This window comes from Trichoderma harzianum (assembly GCF_003025095.1).
Source record: "Trichoderma harzianum CBS 226.95 unplaced genomic scaffold M431scaffold_5, whole genome shotgun sequence".
NCBI classification, from domain to species: domain Eukaryota; kingdom Fungi; phylum Ascomycota; class Sordariomycetes; order Hypocreales; family Hypocreaceae; genus Trichoderma; species Trichoderma harzianum.
This window is the reverse complement of record NW_020209253.1, coordinates 966263-989768: the sequence shown is the minus strand read 5'-3', so window position 1 is coordinate 989768 and position 23506 is coordinate 966263. Positions and strand designations below refer to the sequence as shown.

General features: G+C 52.8%; 8 protein-coding genes across 8 annotated transcripts; 4 read left to right on the top strand and 4 right to left on the bottom strand.

Annotated features, from left to right (window-relative positions):
• Positions 1-1445: 1445 nt before the first annotated feature.
• Positions 1446-2852, top strand: M431DRAFT_83089 (hypothetical protein; the record flags this gene model as incomplete). The annotated part of the gene is made up of 1 exon (XM_024923266.1): positions 1446-2852. The coding sequence occupies one exon, from the start codon at positions 1446-1448 to the stop codon at positions 2850-2852; it is 1407 nt and encodes a 468-aa protein (XP_024775298.1).
• Positions 2853-4073: 1221 nt separating this feature from the next.
• On the bottom strand, positions 4074-5585 carry M431DRAFT_82635 (hypothetical protein; the record flags this gene model as incomplete). Its single annotated transcript, XM_024923193.1, has 4 exons — positions 4074-5043; positions 5107-5205; positions 5297-5338; positions 5431-5585. 4 exons carry the CDS (start codon positions 5583-5585, stop codon positions 4074-4076), a joined length of 1266 nt encoding a protein of 421 aa, XP_024775297.1.
• A 1572-nt stretch (positions 5586-7157) lies between these two features.
• M431DRAFT_4595 (hypothetical protein) lies at positions 7158-7824 on the top strand (the record flags this gene model as incomplete). The annotated part of the gene is made up of 4 exons (XM_024915344.1): positions 7158-7320; positions 7461-7528; positions 7587-7629; positions 7709-7824. 4 exons carry the CDS (start codon positions 7158-7160, stop codon positions 7822-7824), a joined length of 390 nt encoding a protein of 129 aa, XP_024775296.1.
• Positions 7825-10097: 2273 nt separating this feature from the next.
• M431DRAFT_494058 (hypothetical protein) lies at positions 10098-10890 on the top strand (the record flags this gene model as incomplete). Its single annotated transcript, XM_024917197.1, has 2 exons — positions 10098-10283; positions 10408-10890. 2 exons carry the CDS (start codon positions 10098-10100, stop codon positions 10888-10890), a joined length of 669 nt encoding a protein of 222 aa, XP_024775295.1.
• A 680-nt stretch (positions 10891-11570) lies between these two features.
• Positions 11571-13144, bottom strand: M431DRAFT_113708 (hypothetical protein). Its single transcript, XM_024911882.1, has 4 exons — positions 12786-13144; positions 12634-12683; positions 12451-12574; positions 11571-12387 (listed from the first exon to the last, which is right to left on the bottom strand). Exons 1-4 carry the CDS (start codon positions 12960-12962, stop codon positions 11821-11823), a joined length of 918 nt encoding a protein of 305 aa, XP_024775294.1. The 5' UTR covers positions 12963-13144; the 3' UTR covers positions 11571-11820.
• Positions 13145-13384: 240 nt separating this feature from the next.
• On the top strand, positions 13385-14879 carry M431DRAFT_507286 (hypothetical protein). Its single transcript, XM_024918945.1, has one exon. It carries the CDS (start codon positions 13528-13530, stop codon positions 14791-14793), a length of 1266 nt encoding a protein of 421 aa, XP_024775293.1. The 5' UTR covers positions 13385-13527; the 3' UTR covers positions 14794-14879.
• A 1140-nt stretch (positions 14880-16019) lies between these two features.
• On the bottom strand, positions 16020-18829 carry M431DRAFT_84164 (hypothetical protein; the record flags this gene model as incomplete). Its single annotated transcript, XM_024923404.1, has 2 exons — positions 16020-18489; positions 18579-18829. 2 exons carry the CDS (start codon positions 18827-18829, stop codon positions 16020-16022), a joined length of 2721 nt encoding a protein of 906 aa, XP_024775292.1.
• A 1210-nt stretch (positions 18830-20039) lies between these two features.
• On the bottom strand, positions 20040-21803 carry M431DRAFT_507284 (hypothetical protein). The gene is made up of 3 exons (XM_024918944.1): positions 21480-21803; positions 21246-21399; positions 20040-21175 (listed from the first exon to the last, which is right to left on the bottom strand). The coding sequence occupies exons 1-3, from the start codon at positions 21576-21578 to the stop codon at positions 20241-20243; spliced, it is 1188 nt and encodes a 395-aa protein (XP_024775291.1). The 5' UTR covers positions 21579-21803; the 3' UTR covers positions 20040-20240.
• Between the last annotated feature and the right edge of the window lie 1703 nt (positions 21804-23506).

The window sequence follows — 23506 nt, the reverse complement described above, 5'->3', positions numbered from 1 at the left end:
TACCAATATTACAGCCTTACAAAGCACCAACGACAAGCATTGGAATTATTCATCCTGACCAGGGCCTCACCATCGAATTCTCGGGTGCGGCGATACACAAATTGCACAACGAGTACGCAAAAGGGCAGTCGACGACGAGCAGCCAGCGCAACTCCTTATCCGCACAACGCATTAGGCTCACGCGCAGGTCGTTGGGAATTCCTTGCAGACGCACCCGCAACGCTCATCTGTCACCAGCGCTGCTGCATATAATCGTGGGATACTTGCTCTACAACCATAGGCCATTTCTCACGGCTTGGGCCTTGGACGTTTTCCGCGTGGACCGCCTCTTTTTCCGTCTTCACTTTCGCCGCTCGATATCATAGTACAGCTCAACCGCGTGCGCCATGACATATATTGTAAGTCGTTTGATATCCGCATCCCAATGTCTCTGCTGCACATCACATGCATCAATCCTTCTCGCTTCCCTGCAATGCCACTTATTCACTCCCCTCTCTCTCATGCATGTTGCATGCACTCCTCACCCATGCAGCATGTACATATGCGCGACCCAACTGCAAAGCTGCATTCATTCTGCACGCTTCTCCAATAGCACCGCACCACATTCGGCACCCAACAGGTTGGCGGCTGGCATGGGCTCAGTTTCCCTTTTCTTGTTTTCGTTGCTTTTTTTCCCTGCTTCCCTTTTCCCTCTCCTTGCATTGGCTGCTTAGTTAGGCTGCCTTCTCTTCCCTTTACTTGGAGCTCCGCACCATGGCTTCGTGTTGGCGATAGGTTGTGCGTGTGCCGTCGAAAACCTTCATCATTTGCCACCATAACCGCTTCCCACTGTCAGAGCAGCTGGAGTTACCACGTCATGTCTGTTGCATCTCTCTTCAAGGACGTGCACATATCTGCACACCGCTTTCAGGCAGCCTGCCCTTCCCTCTACCTGCATGGACTCTCCCACGGGTGCTGTCCATCCAGCTGGCAGTCTCGCTGGAGTCCGCCAAGAGAGCACAAACATTTGCCTCCAAATCCTTCTATACATGGATAGTTACCCCATTGGACGAGTGTCCTAATCTGTAGTACAGCTTTCCTTTAGACAAAAAGGAAGAAGGAAAAGAAAGAACGGGAGGAGAACCACCTGCGACACGCTTGGTCGAGGCTCAAATGGCACAAGCATTCCTGTGCGTGCTGTTGTTCCGCACGCCTCTGAGCCATGCTTGATAAGGGATTGAAGGGGTACCCTTCTCAGCAATCTTCTTAACTTCACTGCGGCCCTTCATTTCATAGCAACTGCCATTCACTGAATTTTGTCCTCGTATTGATACACCCCTTCAAAAAGGCACAGTTACCCCTTCATGGTGGTAATTACTGCTTCACCCATTTTCTTACCTATCCTAACCACGGACTCATTTACTCATACCCACGGCACCTATTGGCTCACCATGGACCCCACGCGCATGCTAACCCTTCATCTGCAGCTATGTCTGGCCCATTACTGTGACATCCATGGGCCAACTCCCCTGATGGTCACCGAGGGTCTGGCAGCACCCTGTAGCGTCTGCCACGATGGTTCAGCCGCAGCAAGCGACAAGCCCCCACGCTCCGCTCCAGCTACATCGGAATCACAGCCTCGGGCGTCTTCAGCCGCTGTTACCGACGGTATTCGAGATTTGAGCTTATCACAAGATGGCCAGTCTCCTCGCCCAGCTTTGCGTCGATCTCCCGGCACCGGTGCCAGCACCGGTAATGACGGCACTTCAGTGAGCGGCCTCGACACACCTCCCGAGAGCCCGCGGCCCTTGTCGCAGCAGCCACGGCGAGACTCGAGTTACCGTAGGACTTATGACGAAACTGTAACCCGAAAACAAGGCCCTTGCGACAATTGCGCCATGACGTTGCCCCGCAGGCAGCAAAACGCAGCGGCAGCTGGGGAAGATGCCATTGATCCGCGATCACCAACCTTGCGTACCCGTGCGCCAGCTGAGCGTGTCTTTCTCCCTGTCGACCCAGCCTCGCCCCCAAATTCGCAGTCATCTAGTGACACTGATGCGGATCACGAGCTTCCAAGGCAGCCTCGCAGTAGGAGAAATGTGTCGTCTGTGAGTTCTCGGACTACATCGTGCTCCAGCAACTCTGCGACCTCGGAGCGTCATCCCAGTCATGTGCACTACGTGGATTACACATCGACTCATGAACCAATCCTACCCGACTCCTTTTCTCTGATTCGTGCCTCTTGTCTGCGAGCTCTGTCTTTTGAAACTCTTCCACGAGCTCCTTCGACCGCCACCCCAGCCTCATCCCCCCAGCACCATGGCTCGCCATCCTTTGTCACCACACAAAGTGCCGGCTCAGCCGCGTCGGGTGGTGCCATCTTCTTTGGCGATTCGTTGGCTGGGTACACAACTGCTTACATCTTTCGAATCCCTGACGTCCACGCCCGAGGCCACAAACGAGTCTATGCCTTCTTAGCTCTCAGCACCCACAAGGAGAGACTGGCCATGAAAACATTTGCCGGCGTTTCCTCTGCCTTTCGGGAGCTTGCTACTTGGATCCAAACGCTTGCCGAATCCGAGGCTGAGCGCACTGCAGAATCTTCCCCTATTGGCAGCGTCTTGCAGAGTGGTGGACCTGCCAGCCATGTGGCATCATCGTCCACCATCGACGCACCGAATGTAGACCGCAGCGGCAGTAGCTTTCTGACCGGAGGCAGCGGCTTCACCAGACGCATGGGAGGCCCTGGCGGCGTCTCCTCACTCAAGGCCCGCGGCCTTGCGGAACTTGTCGGACAGCCAGACTTCTTCATCACCCTACACAAGAAATTCGTGCAGCTGTTGTTCGAAGTAGGCGTGTCCTTGAATTCATAAATGGAGCGAGGGCTCCACGCCTCTGCGCTGCGTAATCACCCAGGTCCCCCCACTTGTACAATGTTTTTCTTTCCAATAGTTTCTACTGATACCCGCCGAACGGCACTGCGAAGCATCATTCAGGGGGGATCCGGGGATTTACACGACTTGATTTATTCCGCAACTGTCTCACGAGGCACAATCTCGTGCTTTTTGATACCGTGTTCATTGTCAGCATAGCACCGGTGTTTGTCCTTTTCTTGTTTACACGAACTGAAACGAGACGTATTGAGTAATGGTAACGCGAGCAAGCTCGACCATAACATTTTAACGTCCAAGGGGGAAGGGTGTTATTTCTTTTTTTTTTCCTTTTTTCATCCTTTCATTTCTACACCTGTATTGATTTATCCTACTGTTTGCAACGCGATGACTATGATACTGTCTTATTCTCTTAGGTCAATGGGTCGTGTGTCATTTTTAGTAGCGAGGGAAAGGATCAAGGCTGGGTGAAACAAAACGCCAAACTAATTTCATAGATGCGAATTATCGGATTGGGAAAAACATGGGAACTTACTAGGATAACCAAAAAACAATTTGCCCAAACAACAGAAAAAAAAGAACGGAGAGCGGTAGGCGCTCTCTGCTGGAAGGCTTTTACACACACGGTTTACTAGCGAGAAACGGATTCTTGATTAATTGACTCATTGATTTCTATGCTTCATAACCGTAGTACGATTTTGATTTTCTTTGTGAGGGCCGTAGTTTTTGTAGAATGATGTACTCACTTTCATTTACCTGCTTCGATATTACTCAAGCATTACTACTTGCTCAGCCAATATCTCAGCACGGGGTCAATTATTCACGGCGGCTGGCTTGTCTCGTCATGCACTCTTTTCTTTGCATATCAATGACGTTACTACAATTACAAGCAGAGAATTTCATGACAAGTGTTGCACAGCGGCCTGGACGACTAGATTCCAAACGCCGTAGATCCATTAAAGACGGCATCAACTGCTACCTTTTTTTCGGTTCATGTCCCGAAGTTTGATCAATTCCCTTCCCCTCTTCCCATTCACTGCCCAGGAACTTTTTTTCATGTTCACAGTTAGAAAAGTAGCCGCCTGTATCTAATAGTTGACAAGTTTCCCCTGTCCACCAACACCCCTCCCTTCCCCTCCTGAACATTATCCCATCTCATGTCGTCGACGATAGTCGTCATCGGATAGATAATGGTAGAGTAGTTTATTTGTAGAAGTCGAATTTGTTGTCGTCGCTGGTTCCCTTGACCTGGCTTGAGTAAGCATCTTCGAGATCGGTCTGAATAATGTTGTATCGGTTCTTGCGGACTGCGCGAAGACCGGCCTCCTGCATGATGGCAGCAATGACAGCACCGGAAAGCGGGTCATTGCGGACAATCAAGCTGTCGAGATCGACCTCGGGAGCCAGGCTCATCTTGCTGGCAATGGTACTAAAGATGAGACGACGCTCGCGGCGATCTCTCAGGGAGGGGAACTCAATCTTTCGATCGAGACGACCGGGACGCAGCAGGGCGGGATCCAGGGTGTCGGCACGGTTCGTGGCCATGATGACCTTGACGTTGGAGGTCTGATCGAAACCGTCCATCTGGTTGAGCAGCTCGAGCAGAATACGCTGGACCTCACGATCGGCACCGGTCTGGGCATCAAATCGCTTCGTGGCAATGGCGTCGATTTCGTCAATGAAGATGATGGCGGGCGAGTTCTCGCGTGCCATGCGGAAGACGTCGCGGACCATTCGGGGACCCTCTCCCAAGTACTTCTGGACGAATTCTGAGCCAACAACACGAATGAAGCTGGCAGTTGTAGAGTTGGCAACAGCCTTGACAAGCATGGTCTTGCCGGTTCCGGGCGGGCCGTACAGCAGGACACCGCGAGGAGGGTCGATACCGATCTGCTTGTACAGATCAAAGTGTGTCAGAGGCAACTCGACGGCCTCTCGAATTTCCTGCTTCTGCATGTCCAAGCCACCGACGTCGGCATATGTCACGTCAGGCTTCTCGTCGGCGCCAAGCATGGCAATGGAGGAGTCGGCTTCCGGGGGGAGGATGTCGACGAGGGCGTTGGAGTGTCTGTGCAGAGCAACTGAAGAGGAGGGCTTGAGCAGTTCGCGGTCGAGGGTGGATAGGATGCGGACAACATAGTTGGAGCCTGTGCTTGACTGGACAATGCCGGTGCTGCAGGGAGGGTTAGATGAGTAAACTTTGCAAAAGGCGGATGAGTTGGGGGAATTGGTTTACTTCTGATCGATGGCCTCCATAAACTGGCCGATGACGAGTGGTACGCTCTGGATTCGCTTGATCTCCTCCTGAGCTCGTACTAGTTCTCGCTTCAAACTCCTGCGGGGTGGAATCAGAAGAGTCAGCTTTCGTTTTGGGTCGCGGGAATAGTGGCTGGAGGTTTTCATATGGTCTAGGGGCGAAATCGAACCTTTGCTCGTCTTTAATGTACTCCTCTTGGAGCTGGATATACCTGGACAGGTAGTTAGTGGCCGTGGTTCCAAGGACGATGATATCAAGAGTGGCGCTTTGCACGGAATGCCACGGCAGGGGGGGAAGCATTACTCCAACTGCCTCTGAAGCTTCTTCAGGGTCGCATAGTCATCCTCGCCGTCGGTAGGCAGACCCTCGAAGTCATCAATGTTAGGAATGGCTGAGGGGGCGGCCTTCTTGTGAGGTGGCACCGTGGTGGCCTGGCTTTCCACGAGGACGTCGCCCATGATGCAGGTCGTGGGGCTTGGGGGCCGGTGCTGGCTGCGATTCGGAGGTACTGGGGTGGAAGAGAAGAAGAAGGGAAGTATGAGCGAGACGGCGTGAATCGAAGCGGGAGTTCGGTGGTTGGTTGTTGTGTTGAGATGCCGGGATACAAAGATTTCGGCGAGTGTTAGCCAGCTACTTCGTTACGCAACCAAAGCTCCCAGCTACCAGGCGTCAACAGCGAGACGCAGCCTTCCCTGGGGTTGCTTAGTCATGTCACGTGGTATGCACGTTATCGCGATAACAAGTTGAAGCTTGTGCTTGCTTACCTTGTACCATGTACCATGTACCTTGTACTCCGTACTCCGTACTCTGTATCAGACAAAGACGGACTCGTTGGCTGATTTCAAGCTAAGGCCCAATCCGGCACCTTGGTGAGCAAGGCGGGGCTCTATTGGCTGAATGTTAGTGCTTGCATCAATGAGTGCCTAAAACCAGCCCGATCCAGACGGCTCCAAGTACACTTGCTATGAGTTCACCACCAGGACAGTACTTGGCTTGGGATCGATGAGCTGTAAGAAAGCACAGCTAGCCACGGTGAAAAGGCAAAGGCCCCAGCCCAGCCCAGCTCAGGCGACTTCAAGCCCTCCGATTGGGCCTCAGCCATAGCGCCGTCTTGCATCGGGCGTGGGGAACACGCTCCCTGTCGAGCTACCTGGTACTTGCCATTGGTAAGGATCCGCACCAGCCGTGACAACTGGCTCTAATGCCACGAAGGTACCGCTGCCCAGCGCGCGATAAGGCATCACGGGATGATGATCCGTCCATGCCTACGGAGGAGTACCTAGGCGTGAATCAGACTCCGGCCTGTGACAGACAGCCACTGCACTGTACGGGCATGGGCATGGACCCAGCGCCAACGTCGAGGTACTGGCTACCCGCGGCACTGTGCATGACGCCCGCATTCCGCCATCGGGCAATGTAGCTGTTACTTCTCGTGCTCTTTCCCCTTCCGATCGCCCACTGTCTGGGATGTACTGCCTACATGGGGCCTACATGAGCGCTGCCTTACATGTCATGTACTCTGGCGTACAGGAACCGTCACAGCGCAGGAAAGTTCCGGAGTCGTGCACCGCCTACAAGAACAAGGTTTCCGCTACTAGGTACCGCCCAGGTAGTCTGTACGCTGGCTTGGGAGCTGCTTCACAGTGATTAAGGCTGCCGTTCTCCAAATCCTGGGATGCTCATCTCGCCTACCTTGGCCTTCTTCGTCACACTTTCGTCTTTTGGCCTCACACTACTCTCGCAACGATCACAACGCTTTTCCCACGCCGCTGTCGGCATCGCAAATCCTGTCCGCTTCCGCCTGGATACTGGTGACTGACTTGTTCATCTATTGCCTGCCCTATCGTCTATTTGCCCCTCTTGGCCCTGCTGTTCGGTTCATTCCGGTGCACTCGACTTCGTTTCATTCTTCCGACTCCCCTCCTCTGCGGCATTCAACATTCACCCAGACTTGGCCCAGCTGCCCTCGCCACCCTCGTCCTCGGCCAAGCATGTCTTCGTCAATCAAGATCCCGGCAGCACCATCGTCCATGGCTCCGAGATACAGCCTCTCAGCCGAACCGGTCGGCAGCTCGTCCGACAGTTCCTACTCCAGCTCGCCGTCGCCCTCGTCACCACCCGCCTCTCCCAGCAGTAAGGAAAAGGGCAAGGCAAAGGCCGTAGCGCTCGACAGCCGCCGTCCAAGTCTTTTGAGTACGCCTGCCTCTCACCCTCATTCTTGTGCTCCAGCAGTGCATACCATAGTCGGCCAAAAGAGCTTGCTAGTCGGCATAGCCTAATACGCCGTGTCGTCCGTCTTTGTGTTGCACCCGTTTGCTGACCACGTTGCACAGGCCCGGCTCTCTCCAAGCAAGAGTCCACCGTTATCAACATTGGGTCGCCTGATGGCCCTCCCCGACTCGTAGGTTCCCTTGCCGCCCTTTTCTAGTGTAGATGTGCTGACGCTGAGTCATTACTAGATCACCTACCTGTCGTCGGCCCAAGGCTTCATGTGGAACCCTGGTATGCTCCCCAACACCAAACGGCTTGAGCGGACGACGGGCCAAGTAAACGAGTGACTAACTTGGCATGTCCTTTGTAGAAATCTTCCTCCCCTCGTACATCGACTGCGACTACGTTCCTCTAGAGAACAGGCGAGACCCCGTACACGAGATCCACCTCACGGACGAGGAGATTGAGAATATGCTTCCGCACTGAGCATATCGTCTTGCCCTTTTATCATCACGCACCATACCCGATTTTCTCTCTTCCTCTGGGACACTGAATCATCTAGATATCCCCCTCTTTTTATCTTTATTCTCACGAGATGTTTTCTTGACTTTGTATTCACCAGTGTCGGTCTGTACCCGACGGCGTCTGGAGGTTTTGGGACTTGTTATCGGTTGGCCTGTTTTTGTTTTCTCGTATTCAGTGTACATTCCAGGCAGGAAGTGGCGTGTCGTGGAAGGTGAACAGCCTGGTATTACTATTCTTTGGAGGGCAGTGCCCCCGGGCCGCTTGGCGTTTACGATCGCATTTGGAGGAGTATGCTGCGGCATTGATACTGGTTCCGGTATGTCAATACGGTATTTACGGATTATTGGTTTTGGGCCCCTCGGCTGGATTGGAAGTTGGGGAGGCACCAGGGGTGTTTTGCACTTTGTTTCGTCATGGAAATAGGTTAGGTAGCTAGATAGGTATAATTTCTACTCATGTATTTTGCACGGCTTGTGCTAGGCTGCAACGTGCATACAGATAGGGTATGACCACGTCGACTCAAGTTACTTTTGTGATGGCGTTTGATGTTATAATTCCAACTCGAGACCTATATGAAAAGGTTATGTCCTGGTAAAACTTTGTCCTTATCTAAAAGCGCCTATGCTTTTGTGTAGATGCAGAATCAAGTCGTCCGCTGTCTTTTTGTTTAGTATACAAACTATGGATGTCACCGAAGCCCAGCAGTTTAAGCGTCGGGCTGCCCCGCATGCCGCCGGGGGACCACTAAAGCCCCTCCACTTGGTACCGCCCAGCACTGAGTGCTGCTGAAGGTACTTTGCCAGTGGGTGAAACTGGTGAGGTCCATTACCCCACAGAATTGCACCCTGTGACGGTCAAAGTACCCAGTACTTGACTCAGAGGCATTAAGGGGATCGGAAGCTTCGCTCATGCTCCGAATTCGGGTCTGGAAACGGCGGAGGTCGGCTTGTGTTACTTCTTGATGGCAAGATTTAAAGATAAGAAATTGTTATAGCACGAACGAGGCTGGGAGATGCTTTACAGTGGATGGATTGAAACCCTTTTTTTTCAACAGTGCAAAATTTGGTGTTTGAAAATGGAATCCACATAGAGCTGGAGAGCATAAGCCCACATGACTGAGACACTTTTGCGGATTGGCATTGGAAATGTCATGTGCAACGACGCGAGTAAAAGCCGCATGGGGATGAAGATTGGACTTGAGTCAGTTTTGTGGATGAGGGGAGAATTATTTTATTGTTCAGTTCATTTCCATGTACAAGATGCCCTTTTCGGTTGGATTTCGAGGGAAGATGTGTAGATAGTAGGAGAGCAGATTTGAGCGTTATACCTGCTTGCTCTTGATACCCCGTACCGCAGCAGGTTCAACAGAGTGCTAACTTATTTACCTATATCCTGTGTGAGTACCATGAGGTGGTGCCCATGCTTCTACTGTAGGAGTGTTGGTGCAAATGCAAGGGTCTTTGAGCCGATAACCTTGATGGCTGCCTTAGTCCCAGGGCTGATGCGTGTGCTACTGGTGGTTTCTGTTTGCACCCATCTAGTACGCAGTACTATCTACCTATCACGGTACATGAAACACTGATCCTGGCATCTTTTGTCTCTAGGCTGGTTGTCTACTTGGTGTCATCCAAAGATCTTGAGACAATTTAGTTGATGTTGGTAGCGGTAGTACTTATCCATACATGTACACGTTTGCACCCGATCTAACATTCCCGTTTCTATATTTATGCAAGAATAGAGGCCCTTGTTGCGATACTCTCTTAATCTTGCATCAATCCGATGAGTTGCGAGAATGCGCAGCAACAAACGGCATCAACTAACAGCCTCAATAAGCCTCGGCACTTATTCAAGGTGAAGCCCCCCACTCTTCACCGAGACATTCGGGGTACGTACCGGCTAGCTTCCAGTCACCTTAGGCGGTTTCTTTTTTGGTGGCAGCTCTCGAGATAAGATTATCGCTTTCTCGATCTCAATCCATCCCACCAACGCGACAACAACACACGCGTTTGCGCCACCATAAACGCCGCCTTATTGAACCTCTTTCGCCTATCTACGAATCCATCTACTGTTCTATTCCCCTTCCTACAAGCATTACAAAATCTTGCTGTGAGGACAGGCAAGACGACTCGGGCAGATGCTACTCCCAATGGACGCATAACACAACACAAGCAACTACGGGAAAAAAAGAAAGAAACAAAAAAAAGAAACGAGCCGCATAGCATATTTCTCGGCACATGGATTCCGAGTCGGTCGTTTCGCAGGTCCAGCGCAAGATCGAGCTCCAGAGCCCCGAGGACCTCGCCTACCTCATCACCAACGTCCGCAATGCGGCGGTAGAGCACCTCAACGAAGCGTTTCCGCCGGTCGAGGGCGCCGAGGAGGATGAGCTGCGCATCCAGATCGAGTTGCTCGTAAACGAGGTAATGAATTACTCTAGGGGAAGGTAGAGATGACACAGAAGAATCAAAAAACGCAGGATAGAGTAGAAAAAAAGAAGAAGGACAAGACAAAAGAAGAGTTGCTAACACTGCGACCAACGCCCAGTACATCAACAAAACCTTCTCGCTAGCCGCGCCCAACCTCATCATCAACGGCCTCCCCGTATCGCCCGACGTCCTCAGAGGCTCCGCGTCGACGCCAGACACCGTCTACGAGCCCTTCGACACGCGCAAGCGCCGCCAGGTCGCCGACCTCATCACGCAGGAGGAGAAGCTGCTCGAGGACGTGGCGGCGCTCAAGCGCTCCGTGCCCGCCAAAGTCGCCGCCGACCACGCCGAGCGCGTCCGCGCGGCCATGCGGCAGGACGACGACGACCTCCACGACCGGGTGGCCAGGGACGCTGCCGCGGCGCAGCGCGAGGCCGGCTCGCTGGGGGTGGCCCAGCTGCAGCGCCAGGAGGGCGTCGAGGCCGGCTTCAAGAGCGCCGTTCAGGGGCTGAACCGGCTCAAGAGGGACATGCCGGCCGTCGTGGCCAAGATGGAGCGGGCGAGGGTCGCAGGCGAGTACGTCGTCACCAAGGGGCGGTGATGATGCATCAGAAACGACAAAAAACAGGCTCTGTACGAGATCTACAGGCGGGCGTGCGGCGCTGCTGGGCTGCTTTCCTGCCCACCGCCACGTCCCATGTGCCTCCGTCCTGGTATTTGATTCGGGCATTTTTTACGACATTTTTCTTTTTTGGCTACGAGTACAGTATTAGCACCCAACTAAACCAAGTGGGATTTCTGCCGGGGGGTATGCGTTCAGGCGTCAAGGGCATAAACGACGATGTTCGAATGACTTTTGCGAAAGCAGCTGTTGGCTTAGACGATGAGCTTTTCTTGCTTCATGTTCCTCATTGCATTTCCTATTTTTCATGTTTTATCCATTTTGGATCTTTGAAATTGATTTTAAGGATGCCTTTTCTTTCTTTTCTTCCCCTTTATTAATTCGAGATGAAGGAAATTACACCGCGTAAGCAGATAATATTGTAGAAATGGGGCGGGATCTAGAATTTATTGAAATGCTCTATTGATTTCAATCAGGGGGGGGACGAGAACGAGCTGCCTTGTTCGGTACCATTCAACGAAATGGCATGTGATCTTCATCAAATGGAGGAAAATTGCAGCACGGCGAGCTTCTTCTTTCGAGGCAGCGTAGTCAACATCAAACACATCTTACAAGTATACGAAATTCTGTTGAATAATTCAAAGTGCTACCTGGTAGCTGTCCCTGCTCCCTCCTTTATGTATCCCTCTCCCTTCTCCCGTCTAAGACCCATCTTCCCTCTTTAGCCCATTGTAATAATTTTTCTTCCGTCAGATGCCTTCTGCTCCAACAACCTATTCTTGCGAGAAAAGACACAAAACGAGCCATCTGAGCTTCTCAGAGTAATGTAATGCTTCTCCCAAGCACACCCAATACAAGCGTATTAAAAAAACAAAGACCAACAAAAAACATTAAAACGCACTACCCCATCTAAGCCGCAGCAGGGGCTTCCTCAGCCTTCACCTCCCACTTAGCAGGCTTGGCCCACTGAGGGTCGTGCCATGGGCCAGCATCGCTGTTCTCGCAGCCACCCTCGCAGGTGCAGGTGCCGCCAAACTCCTTGGGGATGTTCTCGGCGGGGATGTGCTTCAACAGCTCGCTCTGGTAGCTGCTGCCGAGGATGTTGATCTTCTTGACGGTGACGGGGTCCAGCCAGCCCTTGACAACGCCCCACACGGTAGAGAAACCCCAGGGAGCGTTGATGAGGAACAGCTTGCCCAGACGCTCGGGGTAGTAGTTCTGGGAGATGACAGAGGCCTGGCGGACATAGGAGTACACCTGGGGAACCTTGGTCAGGGTGACGCCCTTGAGGTCCATGATGGTGCAGCAGGTCTCGAGGAGGTGGCCGGCCTTGCGGGAGCAGGCGGGCAGACGGGGGTCAGCCACGCGCTCGTATTCGACAGCAAGATTGGTGAGCATGCGGTCGGCGGTCGAGATCTTGTACATGGCATTCAGGTCAATGCCGCCGAGGGTCTCGATGTAAACGGGACGGCCATCCTAGTAAAGCCAGATTAGCTTCTGCGCAAAAGGGGAGCCCTGCGGTTCCTTTCGTCATCTCACATTGTCAATCTTGTGGTAGAACTGCTTGTAGTACTTGGAAATCTCAGGCTTCTCAGGGTAGTCCCAGGTGGGGAGGATCTCGTCGAGCTTGGTCTCCTTACGCCACTTCTCCGTCTCGATGAACCTGATGGCGGTCAGAATTAGACACCAGCGGCGTCGGGCGATGCGTCAGGGGGGACTCACATCTGCTTGGCGAGCTCAACATCGAACTTTCGCGCTCGGAGGAATCGCAGCTATACATCGTGGCAGGTCAGCCTTGCCCTGTTTATCCTTCTGCCATAGCCGAGCCCGGCTCAATGCCGCAGCCCAGCTTAAGGGGAGAGGAGGTTCCATACCAGAGTCAGCGTGTCCAGGCGCTCGGTGAGGCCCTCAGCCTCGAGCATCAGGCGCAGCTGGTGGACCTTAGCCTGCTGCTCGGGAGTGAGGTTTCCGGAATGACCCTCCAGAGGCTCGGCAGCCTCAATGGGGTAGTCATAGTTGTCGTATTTCTCGCTGAGTTCTACGGGCGCCATGGTGGGGGATGGTTCTGTGAGGGGTTACGGGGGCGAAGCTGGAGTATGGGATACGGGATATAGAATATGGTCTGAAGGGAAGAGGAAGAGGAGAGGAAAAGTTCCAGACGCCCGGCGAGCAAGGTGGAAATTATATAAAAAGGGGAGGAGGTTGAAGGAGAATCCCTGGCTGAATGGGGTTGGCAACGTAACTTGTAATTACCACTGCCTTTACGGCGTGGCGGTATAAATGCTAGCGACGGGTGAGCTGGCGCGTGGAGACTTTGCCGGCGTCAAGGCGGTGTCCCGAAGCGGGCTAGCGCAGGTAAGTCGCAGAGAGCAGCCCAGGCGCCAGCCCAGCAACGGGCAGCCTGTACTGCAGAATGTAGATGCATGTGACTTGTCACATGGCGATAACAGATCTTCGACATTCCACATCTAGAACCTGCAGGCCCAGCGCCAGCATCTTCCGTCTTGACTGATCCCTGCACTCCGGCGTCATTAACCAACGGCAATCCCAAAAGCAAGGGCCCTTCGACTCGCTCGCTTTTTTCTTCTCTTCCATGGCGAGCAAACCACCTCCGCCATGAGGACTTCTCCGCTGCGAATCAGCGTCAATGTCGCTGCCCGCCAGATTCACAGCCTCGTCCCTGCACCACGCCCTCGCCGGTCGTTCCACCTCACCACGCCCGCCAGCTTGCCCCGGAAGCGCAACTTTTTCACGTCGAATCCATACCTCTCCTCGCAGCCCAGTAGTGACGATGCGAAGCCCTACCCGTACCAAGGCCAGGGCCACGATCAGGACAAGCCCGGCCCTGCCAATGCCTCTCCGGTAGCCAAACGGAAGCCCACAAGGGCCACGCCGACCAAAAATTCGCTGCGCCGAGTCGCCATCATCGCCCAGCAGCCGAAGCGGGGCAGTCAGGGCAGCCCCGGCATCGACGCCGCAGAAGCCGATCCGTCCAACATGGTCAGCGCGACATGCATCGCCGAGGCCTTCAACATGCCCATGGTGCTGGAGATTCTCTCGTCGCATGGCTTCGCTATTGATCCCGACGGCACTCGTTTCGATGCCGCAGAGGTTGTCCATGCGCGAGGCGTCAATGGCGGCGACATCTTTGTCTTCCCCTCGGGCACCATTGTAACGTGGTCGCTGCCCCCCGACGTCGTGACGAAGCAGATCCTGCGAGCCGCCGAAGAGCCCCACGCTGAATCGCTGCGCGAAGTCGAGGACCTCGAGTTCACCACTGACAACGGCCGGGAGACGAGCACGCTCAAGGGCGACGTCGTCGTGTTGGGGACCCGCAAGGAGCACAAGGACGGCGACTTTCTCGACACGACGCTCGCCAAGATTGCCTTTTCGTCGGGCCTCGCTCGCAGCACAAAGCTGGCCGTCCTCGAGTCTGCCCTCACCTCGTACTTTGAGAGCACCAGGAACATCCCGGCCCTCCTCTCCCAGGGGACCGGCGTCCCGCTCAGCCGCAAGTTCATCCTGCAAAAGACTGGCGAGCTGCTCAGCCTCCGCGCCAAGCTCAACCACTACTCGGAGCTCACGGATAACCTGCCCGATATCTTCTGGGACAGCAAGTCGGAGCTGGGGCTCGAGGGCTACTACGACCAGGTTGGCCGCGCTCTCGACGTCAACGTGCGCATCCGTGCTCTCAACCAGAAGATGGACTACGCTCAGGAGATTGCCACGGTCTTACGCGAGATGTCTAGCGAGCAGCATGGCACCCGGCTAGAGTGGATCATCATTGTCCTCATTGCCGTCGAGGTCGTCTTCGAGCTGAGGAGGATTGTCATTGAGTATAAGGAGAGGGCTTTAGCCAGGGAGCTGGGCACTGAGATATAATCGCATCTCTCTCTTCAAATTTCGAGTAATACTTGATACACCCGTAGATGACTTCTCTCTCCTCCTCCCCCCCCCCCTTTTTTTTTCTCACTGCCTCCCCGCCCCTTTTTTTCTTCCCTCTCCCTTTTAGCTTGTATTAGTACCACCTCTTTTTGTATATGCGAATCTCGCACATCATTATTTTACGACACTTAAAATTGTTGATCAGAAGGAAAAAGATCATCTGGGATAGAAAAAACGACATGGATTACGAAACGATACCCCCCTCAACTCTGTTATAGACAAAATTCATCTCACGCCACCACATTTTTGCCATATCCACACAACGTCCTTTAATGCGAAACACAGCTCATTATTTTTAAAACAAAATTCTCTTCCATCGTTACTATACAGCCTCGCAAGAAAAAGAAAAAGTTAAAGTAAAAAGTAAAATTCGTCCCAGGCCCACTAAAACATGATATTCTGCTTGTGAAGCAAAAAAAAAAAAATCCCTCCTTTCTGGTGTCTATTGAACCCCAATATTTGTCCAACAATATTTCATACACTACAGTTAAGAAAGAAGAAAAAACAAATCCATATCCTTCCCTGGCCGCTTTTTGTTGTTGTAGTGGTGCGTTTGCCTCCCGTCTCCAGCGGAGCAAAATTCCTCTCTTCCTAATCCCCTGCCCTTTTCTCTCGTGTCGTGCAGTCCCATAAAAGCGAAGGAGAGAGAGAGAATAATGATCAATGATAGAACATGTCTAGAAGCCCTCCGTCCCCTCTGACTAGTATTAGTTAGATGGGCTTCATGGAGCTATGCGCAACCATGCATGACCTTGCACTCAAGTCTCATATCATAAGTGCCCAAGTCTACATGACGTTTTTTCAAGGTTCATCCAGCCTCATAAACGGCATCATTCCTCATAGGCTGCCTCTTTGTCTCCCCCACCGCCGTCATCTCATCACTTCCCGTAGAAAAAAGAATAAAAAAAGGAGGATAAAAAAGGTATTAAAATAAGTCAAGCCATTTCTCCCATATCAACACCCCACATTCCCCCAAGGTGCCTTTGCATTATCGTCTTCGAAAGCGTGCCATCATTCTCTTCAAGTTCTTTTGCCGAAAACTCCTTTATACGAACCCTAGCCCTCTTAACGCCGTTCAACAACGCCAAAGGTGTTGCCAGTCACAAAGCGTAATTGCCCCTTCCATATCCGAGACGTTTCATTTCATGACTTTTTTACCTAAATTATGAAGTCGGTTTGCGCTGCAAAGTAGGGATGACGGGCACAGGCACAGGAGTCACCTTGTAAGGCACATGTCCCGTTCCTGAGTTACCGTTCACCCCAGACTTTGGAGGCGGGGGCGTCTGTGGTTTGTTCTGGTTAGCCACGGTCGCCCGGATGGCCGCGAGCCGACTAGCATCGACTCCCATGCCTGCGAGGCCCGAGGGGACGCCACCTTGCGACAGCCTGTCAGTGAACATGGCTGATCTTTCCTGGGCTGCCACACGAGCCTTGGCCTGGTCCAGTATCCGCTGTTGCTGAGCCTCAGGGATGACGGTATGGTATCCAGTCAAGCCGGGACTCTGGGTGTGGGTCCCGGTCTGGCTCGAGCCGCTTGGAAACCTGTTCATCTGGCTGGCCATGGTTGGGGCTGGAGCCGAATATCCCTGGTTCTGCGGCACGACAGGCGATGGGCTGAATGTTTGCCGGTTTCCCACCTGAGGGGACATGGTCCTGGCTGGGATCGCACCCGGACTATTAGTGTATGCGCCGTAGTTTGGGGGCACTGGCGAGGCTGGCTGATGCTGGTAGTTTGGCTGGAAGGTGTATCTAGCATTCGGGGTGCCTTGCTGTGGCATCTGTCCATAATTTGGTCTCTGCTGGGTCGCATACTGTTGCGGCAAGCTTTGATGGCCGTATGGGGTTTGGGCTTTGGCAAGCTGGGTGGCATATTGATTAGGATAGCCATTGGTACGAGTATACTGGTTCGGCTGTGGCCTTTGCTGGTGAGGAGCTGGCGGCCCCAGGTTGCGAGGCTGCTGGTAGTTGGGGGCTGGTGTAGGGCGGTAATACTGAGGGGGTGGAGGGGGTGCAGCCCGATTCGGCGTGACATACTGGTTCGCCGCCGCCGCCGCCGCATACTGGTTGGGATACGGAACGGCGGAGATACTGGGCGTACGTTGCTGTGGAGGTCTGACGTTGGCTTGTGCTGCTTGGGCAGCCTGCTGTTGCGCTTTGAGTCGGGCTTGCGCGCTCGCCTCGTCTTCATCCATCGTGCCCTTGTATTGGTCGGTGTGAACCATGATCTTGGTGCTGATGAGGAGATCGTCTAGCTGGTCGCCGTTAAGCTTGGCCACTGCGTAGGGTGGAAGCGTCTTGATGATAAGTGCCAATTGAGCCTTGAGCATGTAGTAAGTAGCATGTTCTTCTTCCGAAGGCTGAGGCCCGGCATTGGCCAGCATGTCCCCATTGACAGGGTCGCTGGACTGGCGGTTTTGTGAGTTGGGCAGTGTTAGGTTGCGGATGCGTTGGTAAGAGGCCAGAGTCTCAATCAAATCGCTGACTTCTTCAAGGATTTCGTCGGCCTCCTTGTCCTGCTCGTCGTGCTTGGATCCCATGATGTCCTCTAAGGAGGGATCAATGACTGTCTCATCCCAGTTGTCAATTGCGTCTTGCACCGCTGATTCGTCCACCTCCATTGATTGGGTTTCATCGACGGGTTCTGCCTCTTGAAGGTCACCATAATATTCTACCTCAATCATTCTCTGGAAGCTCTGCTTGCCGCTGCGCTGCCACCAAATCCGGCCGGCAACGCTGGACGGCACTACTGCAGCGGCATCATCCTTGCACGGTGCAAATGTGGAAAAGGCCCCTCGGAAAAGAGTTTCCATCTCCGACATTTCTAGCTCGGAAAGTGAGGGTTTTCGACCGGCAAGGCTTTGCGCACGTTCATGCTGCTTCGTCTTTGTCTGCCACGAAGGCGTCGCCTGGCTGTAGTCCAGATAGTATCCGGTAGACAGTTTTGTGTTAAAGTATGAATTGCCCCGATACCGGGAGCTGTCGGTCAAGTGGGGATGATAGAAATCCAACCGATTTCCCTTGGCCTGTGTTTTCGGTTGCTTTGGCGGCTGAAGAGGCGGGAGAGGACGCGGCGGAGCAAACAGCTCGCCGAGAGTTTGCGTCCGGTCCTGAGGATTGGAGGGAACAACTCGGGTGATGGACACGCCCGGCGGGAGGTTAACGTCGGACAAATCGACATCTTTAGACAGCGGTAAGCTAGAAAACAAGCGCCTTTCTTGAGGCGCATAGCCGACAAGCGATAAAACCATTTCGCTCTTTTCCGAGGCAGTATGCGATTCAGCCTCTCCATTTGTAGGCTCCTGTCGCGTTTTCGGATATGCTTTTTCGCGGCGGACGAGGTCCGAGGCTCTCTCCCAAAATTCGTTGATCTGCGCCGCCCTCTTGATAGTCATAGCTCTCGCACCAGGGTTCGAGGAGGAGGAGTCCATTTCAGACAACGATGATTGAACGGCAGAGGAGATGTCCGCTGCGATGGCATCGAGGGAGGCGTAAGCGTCTGCCGTCACCTTGTCGGCAATGGTCTGTTTGATGGGCGGCTCGACCGATTTCTGGCGCTTTGCCTGGGGTTCATCTTGAGAAGCCGGCTCTGGCGCCGGTAGCGGGCGGTCGAGGATGGAGGGGCTGATGTCGAAACTGATGCCGATGGTCAGCCTTGGATGACTTTGACTTGAAAATTGGGTGGCTGTTTGCAGGCAGTGGTGAGTAATGGGTGCAATCCGTACCTTCGCAGAGCCTCAAAGAAGGCCTTGACAAGCTCCCTGTTTTTGGCCTTGTCCTCGTGCGGCTCCGGCGTCGGGTCGCTCTGGTTGTCGTCCTGGCCGTCGTCAAGAACCTTGTCTACGTCGACATCCATGCCGTCGCCGGTGTCGTCGCCATTGTCGCGCTTTCGCTTGCCCGACGCAACAAGCTGCCCGCTGGCAGGGCTGTCGGGAAGCGAGACGCCATTCGCATCGTCGGGCGTGGGCTGCGCCATTTTGGCTGGATGCCTCGTGTGCGTCGTCGTGGTGCTGGCCGCGCCCCGTCGCGATACGCGGTTGTAGAGGGCTGACTGGTGCTGGTGCGACTCCAAAACCTTTTCATCAAGACCCGGGTAGAGCGTCTGCATCCACCAGACGCAGTGCAATCAAACGCCGCGCCTGCAAATCGCCACGACAGGCAGCCGGAGTCGATGGTGAGCAAATTTCCGCGAATTTCTAGGCGGCTGCACGATGGATTGCCGTTGTTGAGCCTGCTGAGGAAGAATGTGTCCTGGATCGCCAAGTACTTCCCTGGGCCAGGATCACGCTAACTCTCTCGAGGGAAAAGTCTAAAATTGCCTGCACGTGATTTCATCGAATTCCCCCCAAGCAAGCGCCGCGCCCCTCCTGTGATGCCTCTGTGTGATGGCCGCTGACCCGCTGCGGCTCCGCTGAAAGAGAGAATCAGAGCTACCCTATGGAGAGATGGCTGCCATTGTGATTTCATTGTGAAACCGATTTATTGCTGCTCGTGTGTACATACATATAAAGCGATCAATATCTCAATAGGTTAGTAGGTGTTACTGCTCCCTAATGCATGGAACTATTTAGTCTCTTACATGCATTGTCTCTTTATTGAACGGATGAATGAATGGTGACATCAATACATGGCACTCACTAAAAATCCGCCTAGATAAGTTGCATGCGTCAGTAGGGGCAAAGCACCAAAAAGGTAATGGATGAAATATTCAACAGACATTGGTCCTCTGTTCATGGAGAGCGCATAGTATCTAGCCTGCTCGCACAAGGTTTCTGTTTAGCCCAAGATTGTTCTAGTTTACCGCATGGCTCCCGTTTCCCGGCCTTACCACACCAGCCCAGCCTCATGTCTTTGACGTCTCGATGATCAAAGTTGTCAATGTTCGGCAGTAATGCAGGGTAATGGATCCCATGCGGACTCTACTCTGCTGTACCAACCAAGCTACTTATTTAGTATGGTGCTAGTGATGCATAGGATCTTGCATCTTGATTACTACTACTCCTAGCAGGGAGTTCTTACGTATACAGACGCGGTAGCATTAGATCTGTCTGGCTGTTCCCAAGACAATACCCTACAAGACATCCCGCAATGAATAGCGTGCATACGCACAGCCGCTCACAACACCCTTCAATACGAAATCAACATTCACTTGTCACTCAAAGAGTAGCATCATGCAAGAGTTTAATGGCATCGGATTAAAGCGTAGCAGCAAACTGGAGCTAATAGTATCCATTATATTACATAAATGACGTTGCAGTCTTGATCCATACTCCCAGCAATACTGTATTGCTGCACTCAAAGCTGCCCAAAATAACCAAAACTGGCTTCTGCCAACACACAAGCAGTGCTCATCTTAGATACACCCTATTCCAGCACGTCCTGTTGATTTATTTGGCCTTGGCAAGACCGACGGCGTTCTTGCCGAGATCGTAGACAGAGTAGTAGCGGCGCAAGAAAGCATCGCCAAGAATAACAAGAGGGCCAACGGGGGCGGGGAAATCCATGCCCTGGAAGGAAGAAATGCAGTTACCTTGCATCTCAATGATGTAGTCGGTAGCAGGGAGGCTGTACTTGGAACCGGCCAGGGTGAAGCTGATGTCGGGAAGGGAATCACGCTTGGAGCAGTCGACAGTGTACTGACCGCCGAAGCCCTTCTTGGCACCGATCTGGGCATTGAGGAGCTCGGCAAGGTCAGAGGGAAGAACGTTGAGAGAAGTACCAGTGTCGAGGATGGCACCGGTGTTCTCAAGCTCAGCTTCCTGGTCACCGAAAGAAATGGCATTGAGGTCCACCTCCCAGTAGGCCTTGCGGCGGAGAGGAATGTACTCAATCTTTCCCTCGTAGTGAGATTCATCGACACCACCGAAGACGGCCTCGGAACCCTCGTCGCTGCTTCCCAAGTAGAAAGCAAAGACGGGCTCGTCAATAAGCTTCTGCTTGACCATCTGGTAGAAGGGGGGGACGATGCCATTCACGGAAATGGTATCGTAACCAAGGCCAAGAATGCCATCGAAGCGGCCGAAAGCAAAGGCAAGACCGGGCTCGCTGGTAGCCTCGGCAAAGTCCTGCTTCTCAATCTTGAGGTCACCGATGGTGACGACATCATTGGAGATGAAGCCAGTCAAGCTGCCTGATCCGTAGTGGATCTCAAAGTCGGATCCATTCTGCTTGTACGTCTTTGAAGAGGACGAATCGTACGTGGAGTGCAGGAAGCAGGCAATGCTGTTGCACGACTGGGAGGGAACCCAAAGGTTGGAGCTTCCAGTGTCAAGGACCACCTTGAAGGTCTGAGGGGGAGTACCGATGGTAATCTCGGAGAAGTCTAACCGACGTGAGTTAGCAAACGCAGACTCTATTTGGGAAATTTTGTCGCGGTGTGCAGGTTGACTTACATTGGGCATTCATGAAGTTGGTGACGGGCACTGGGTGACCGCCCTGGACCTTGGGCACCTTGTCATTGAACATGACATCGGCACGGCTAGTAGGGCGGATGCCCATGTACTTCTGGCCGAGCTGCTGGACCTGGGACTCGATGGTTGAACCCTCCTAATGAAAAGCGAAATGTCAGTCAGTGCTCATGCTCGTGCTTGGGCCAGTTCGTTCACTGCGAGTTGGGCCTGTCGTACCAGCTGCTGCTCGAGGGAAACCTTCTGCAGCTTCATCTTGTGGACGCCAGCTTGGGCGGAGCCAACAAGCGCCGCGGCGGCAATCAAAGCGCTCTTCATATTGGGCGACGCTCAGAGATTGATGATGTGGTTTGGAAGATGGGATGGGATGGATGGAGGATGGATGAAAGATTGATTGCTGCCAGAGGAGAGAAAGGATGACGAAGCTGCCTTTGTAGTGGCAGTAGCGGGCATTAGATAAGAGGGTGGCAGGCAGCTTAGTACTGGACCAGCTGGCCAGCGTGCTCCAGGTACCAAGGTAGCATTGGTGGCTGCGATAATCAAGAGGTCACTGGACTTGGGCTAATCAAAACAGGGCGGGCTTCTGGCCTCGTGCCACCGTTTGCGTGCTGGCCGCGCCTATTGGTGCCTGTGCTGACGACCCGATGACGCACAAGCTCCCTGCAAGGGGCGCTACCAGACGGCCGCGGAAGTTCCCTTGCACCTTAAAAGACTGGTGGAGGTACATAGGCTTTACCCCAACTTTGTCCAGGGCCGAGCCTAACTGGCTGATGGGGCAACCGAGATCAACAAACGGTGGTCGCTGCCTCAGGCCGCGCCAGCTTCAACGCAAGATTGAAGGTATTACTGCCAATGCTACGGAGTACGATATTAGGTACCTTTTACCAGCGTCTCAGGCTTGTGCAGTATTGCTTCTCATGTTCTACTACTTGGTCCTATCGGGCGTTTGAGGCATGGCATTTGACGGCGCTATGAAATCCTGCGCTGGCTTTGCTTCGAAACTGTATCAGAAGATGTCTCCATCGGGTACATGTCCCTATCTACAGTACCCAGTAGTGAGTTTCGACTGCAAAGTGTAAAGTAGCCCTGCGAATGAGTAAGTGCCTGAACGGAATTGGAAGTCAACTTCGTGCTACTACTACAGAGTTTTGGCTATTGGTACAGGTACTACCTGTGGCGGTCAAATAATTTCGTACTCAGATTCTTGTCCCTTGCATCCAGTACCTGCGTAATGACTCACCAAGGCGCCAAACAATAGGTCTGGCTCAAGTACCTACGTGCACATGTACACCCGTGAATCTCAATAGCTCAAATCCGATATGTGGCATTAAGGGCGCAGAGGAAAATCACCCTGAGCGCATCTGCTACGTATTTGGTGTTTCAGACGTATGAGTAAGGCTCGCAAGTATATGGCAAGGGTTACGAATGTGGCAAAACTGTGCTCACCGCACCCATGCAGTAACGGCAGAATCAAGCAAGACACTTCTGTTTCTGCAAATGTCGCCGGTCATTTGTGCATGTACGAGTATGCATCATCAAAAGTCTGGCCTAGCAAGTAGAGTTGAAGGAAAAGATGAGGTTAAAAAGACCCATAGCTTTACTTGATGTCTGTATGGCTTCATCACCATTGGCGGCCTCCTTTATGGCAATGGCCCAAGCGTGTATAATGATTGGGGAATCTTGTTTGTCACATGGGTACTTTGTCTTAAATACCTAAAATGCAGCAGCATCTGCTCAGTATCTAACCGGTAGCTTGAATCACCAGATTTCGCATTGTTGATGTGTCTGGGGGTTGCTCGCCAGTATTGTAGTGCTCATATGAATGACTATTCTCCATGTTAGAATGACTACGAGTTGATTCGCGTGTGAAGTCAAATATGACAGGCGTCGAGTAAATCCCATCAACATAGTACTTTAATCGGCTAGAGGTATGTAAGTCATGTCCAAGCGAGCGCGAATTGACCCTGATATGTGCAATACTTGGCATACTATCAGCCAAGCCTCACTCAATTCTAGCCTATAACATTGCTTGTTTCAATAGATGTATCATATGAGAGGACCCAATATAATTAAGCCACTTCCGCTGTTTCTTTGATTACTATCGTCTGTTCAACAACGAGTTGCCCTAAGAATATATACATGTTAAAGACGTCACCAATCAGCACCACTGTGAGAGCAAGTGTCGTCGAAACGTGTTCTAGAAACGATAGTATGGTAGCTTGAGCTAGCTATCATATTACGATTCC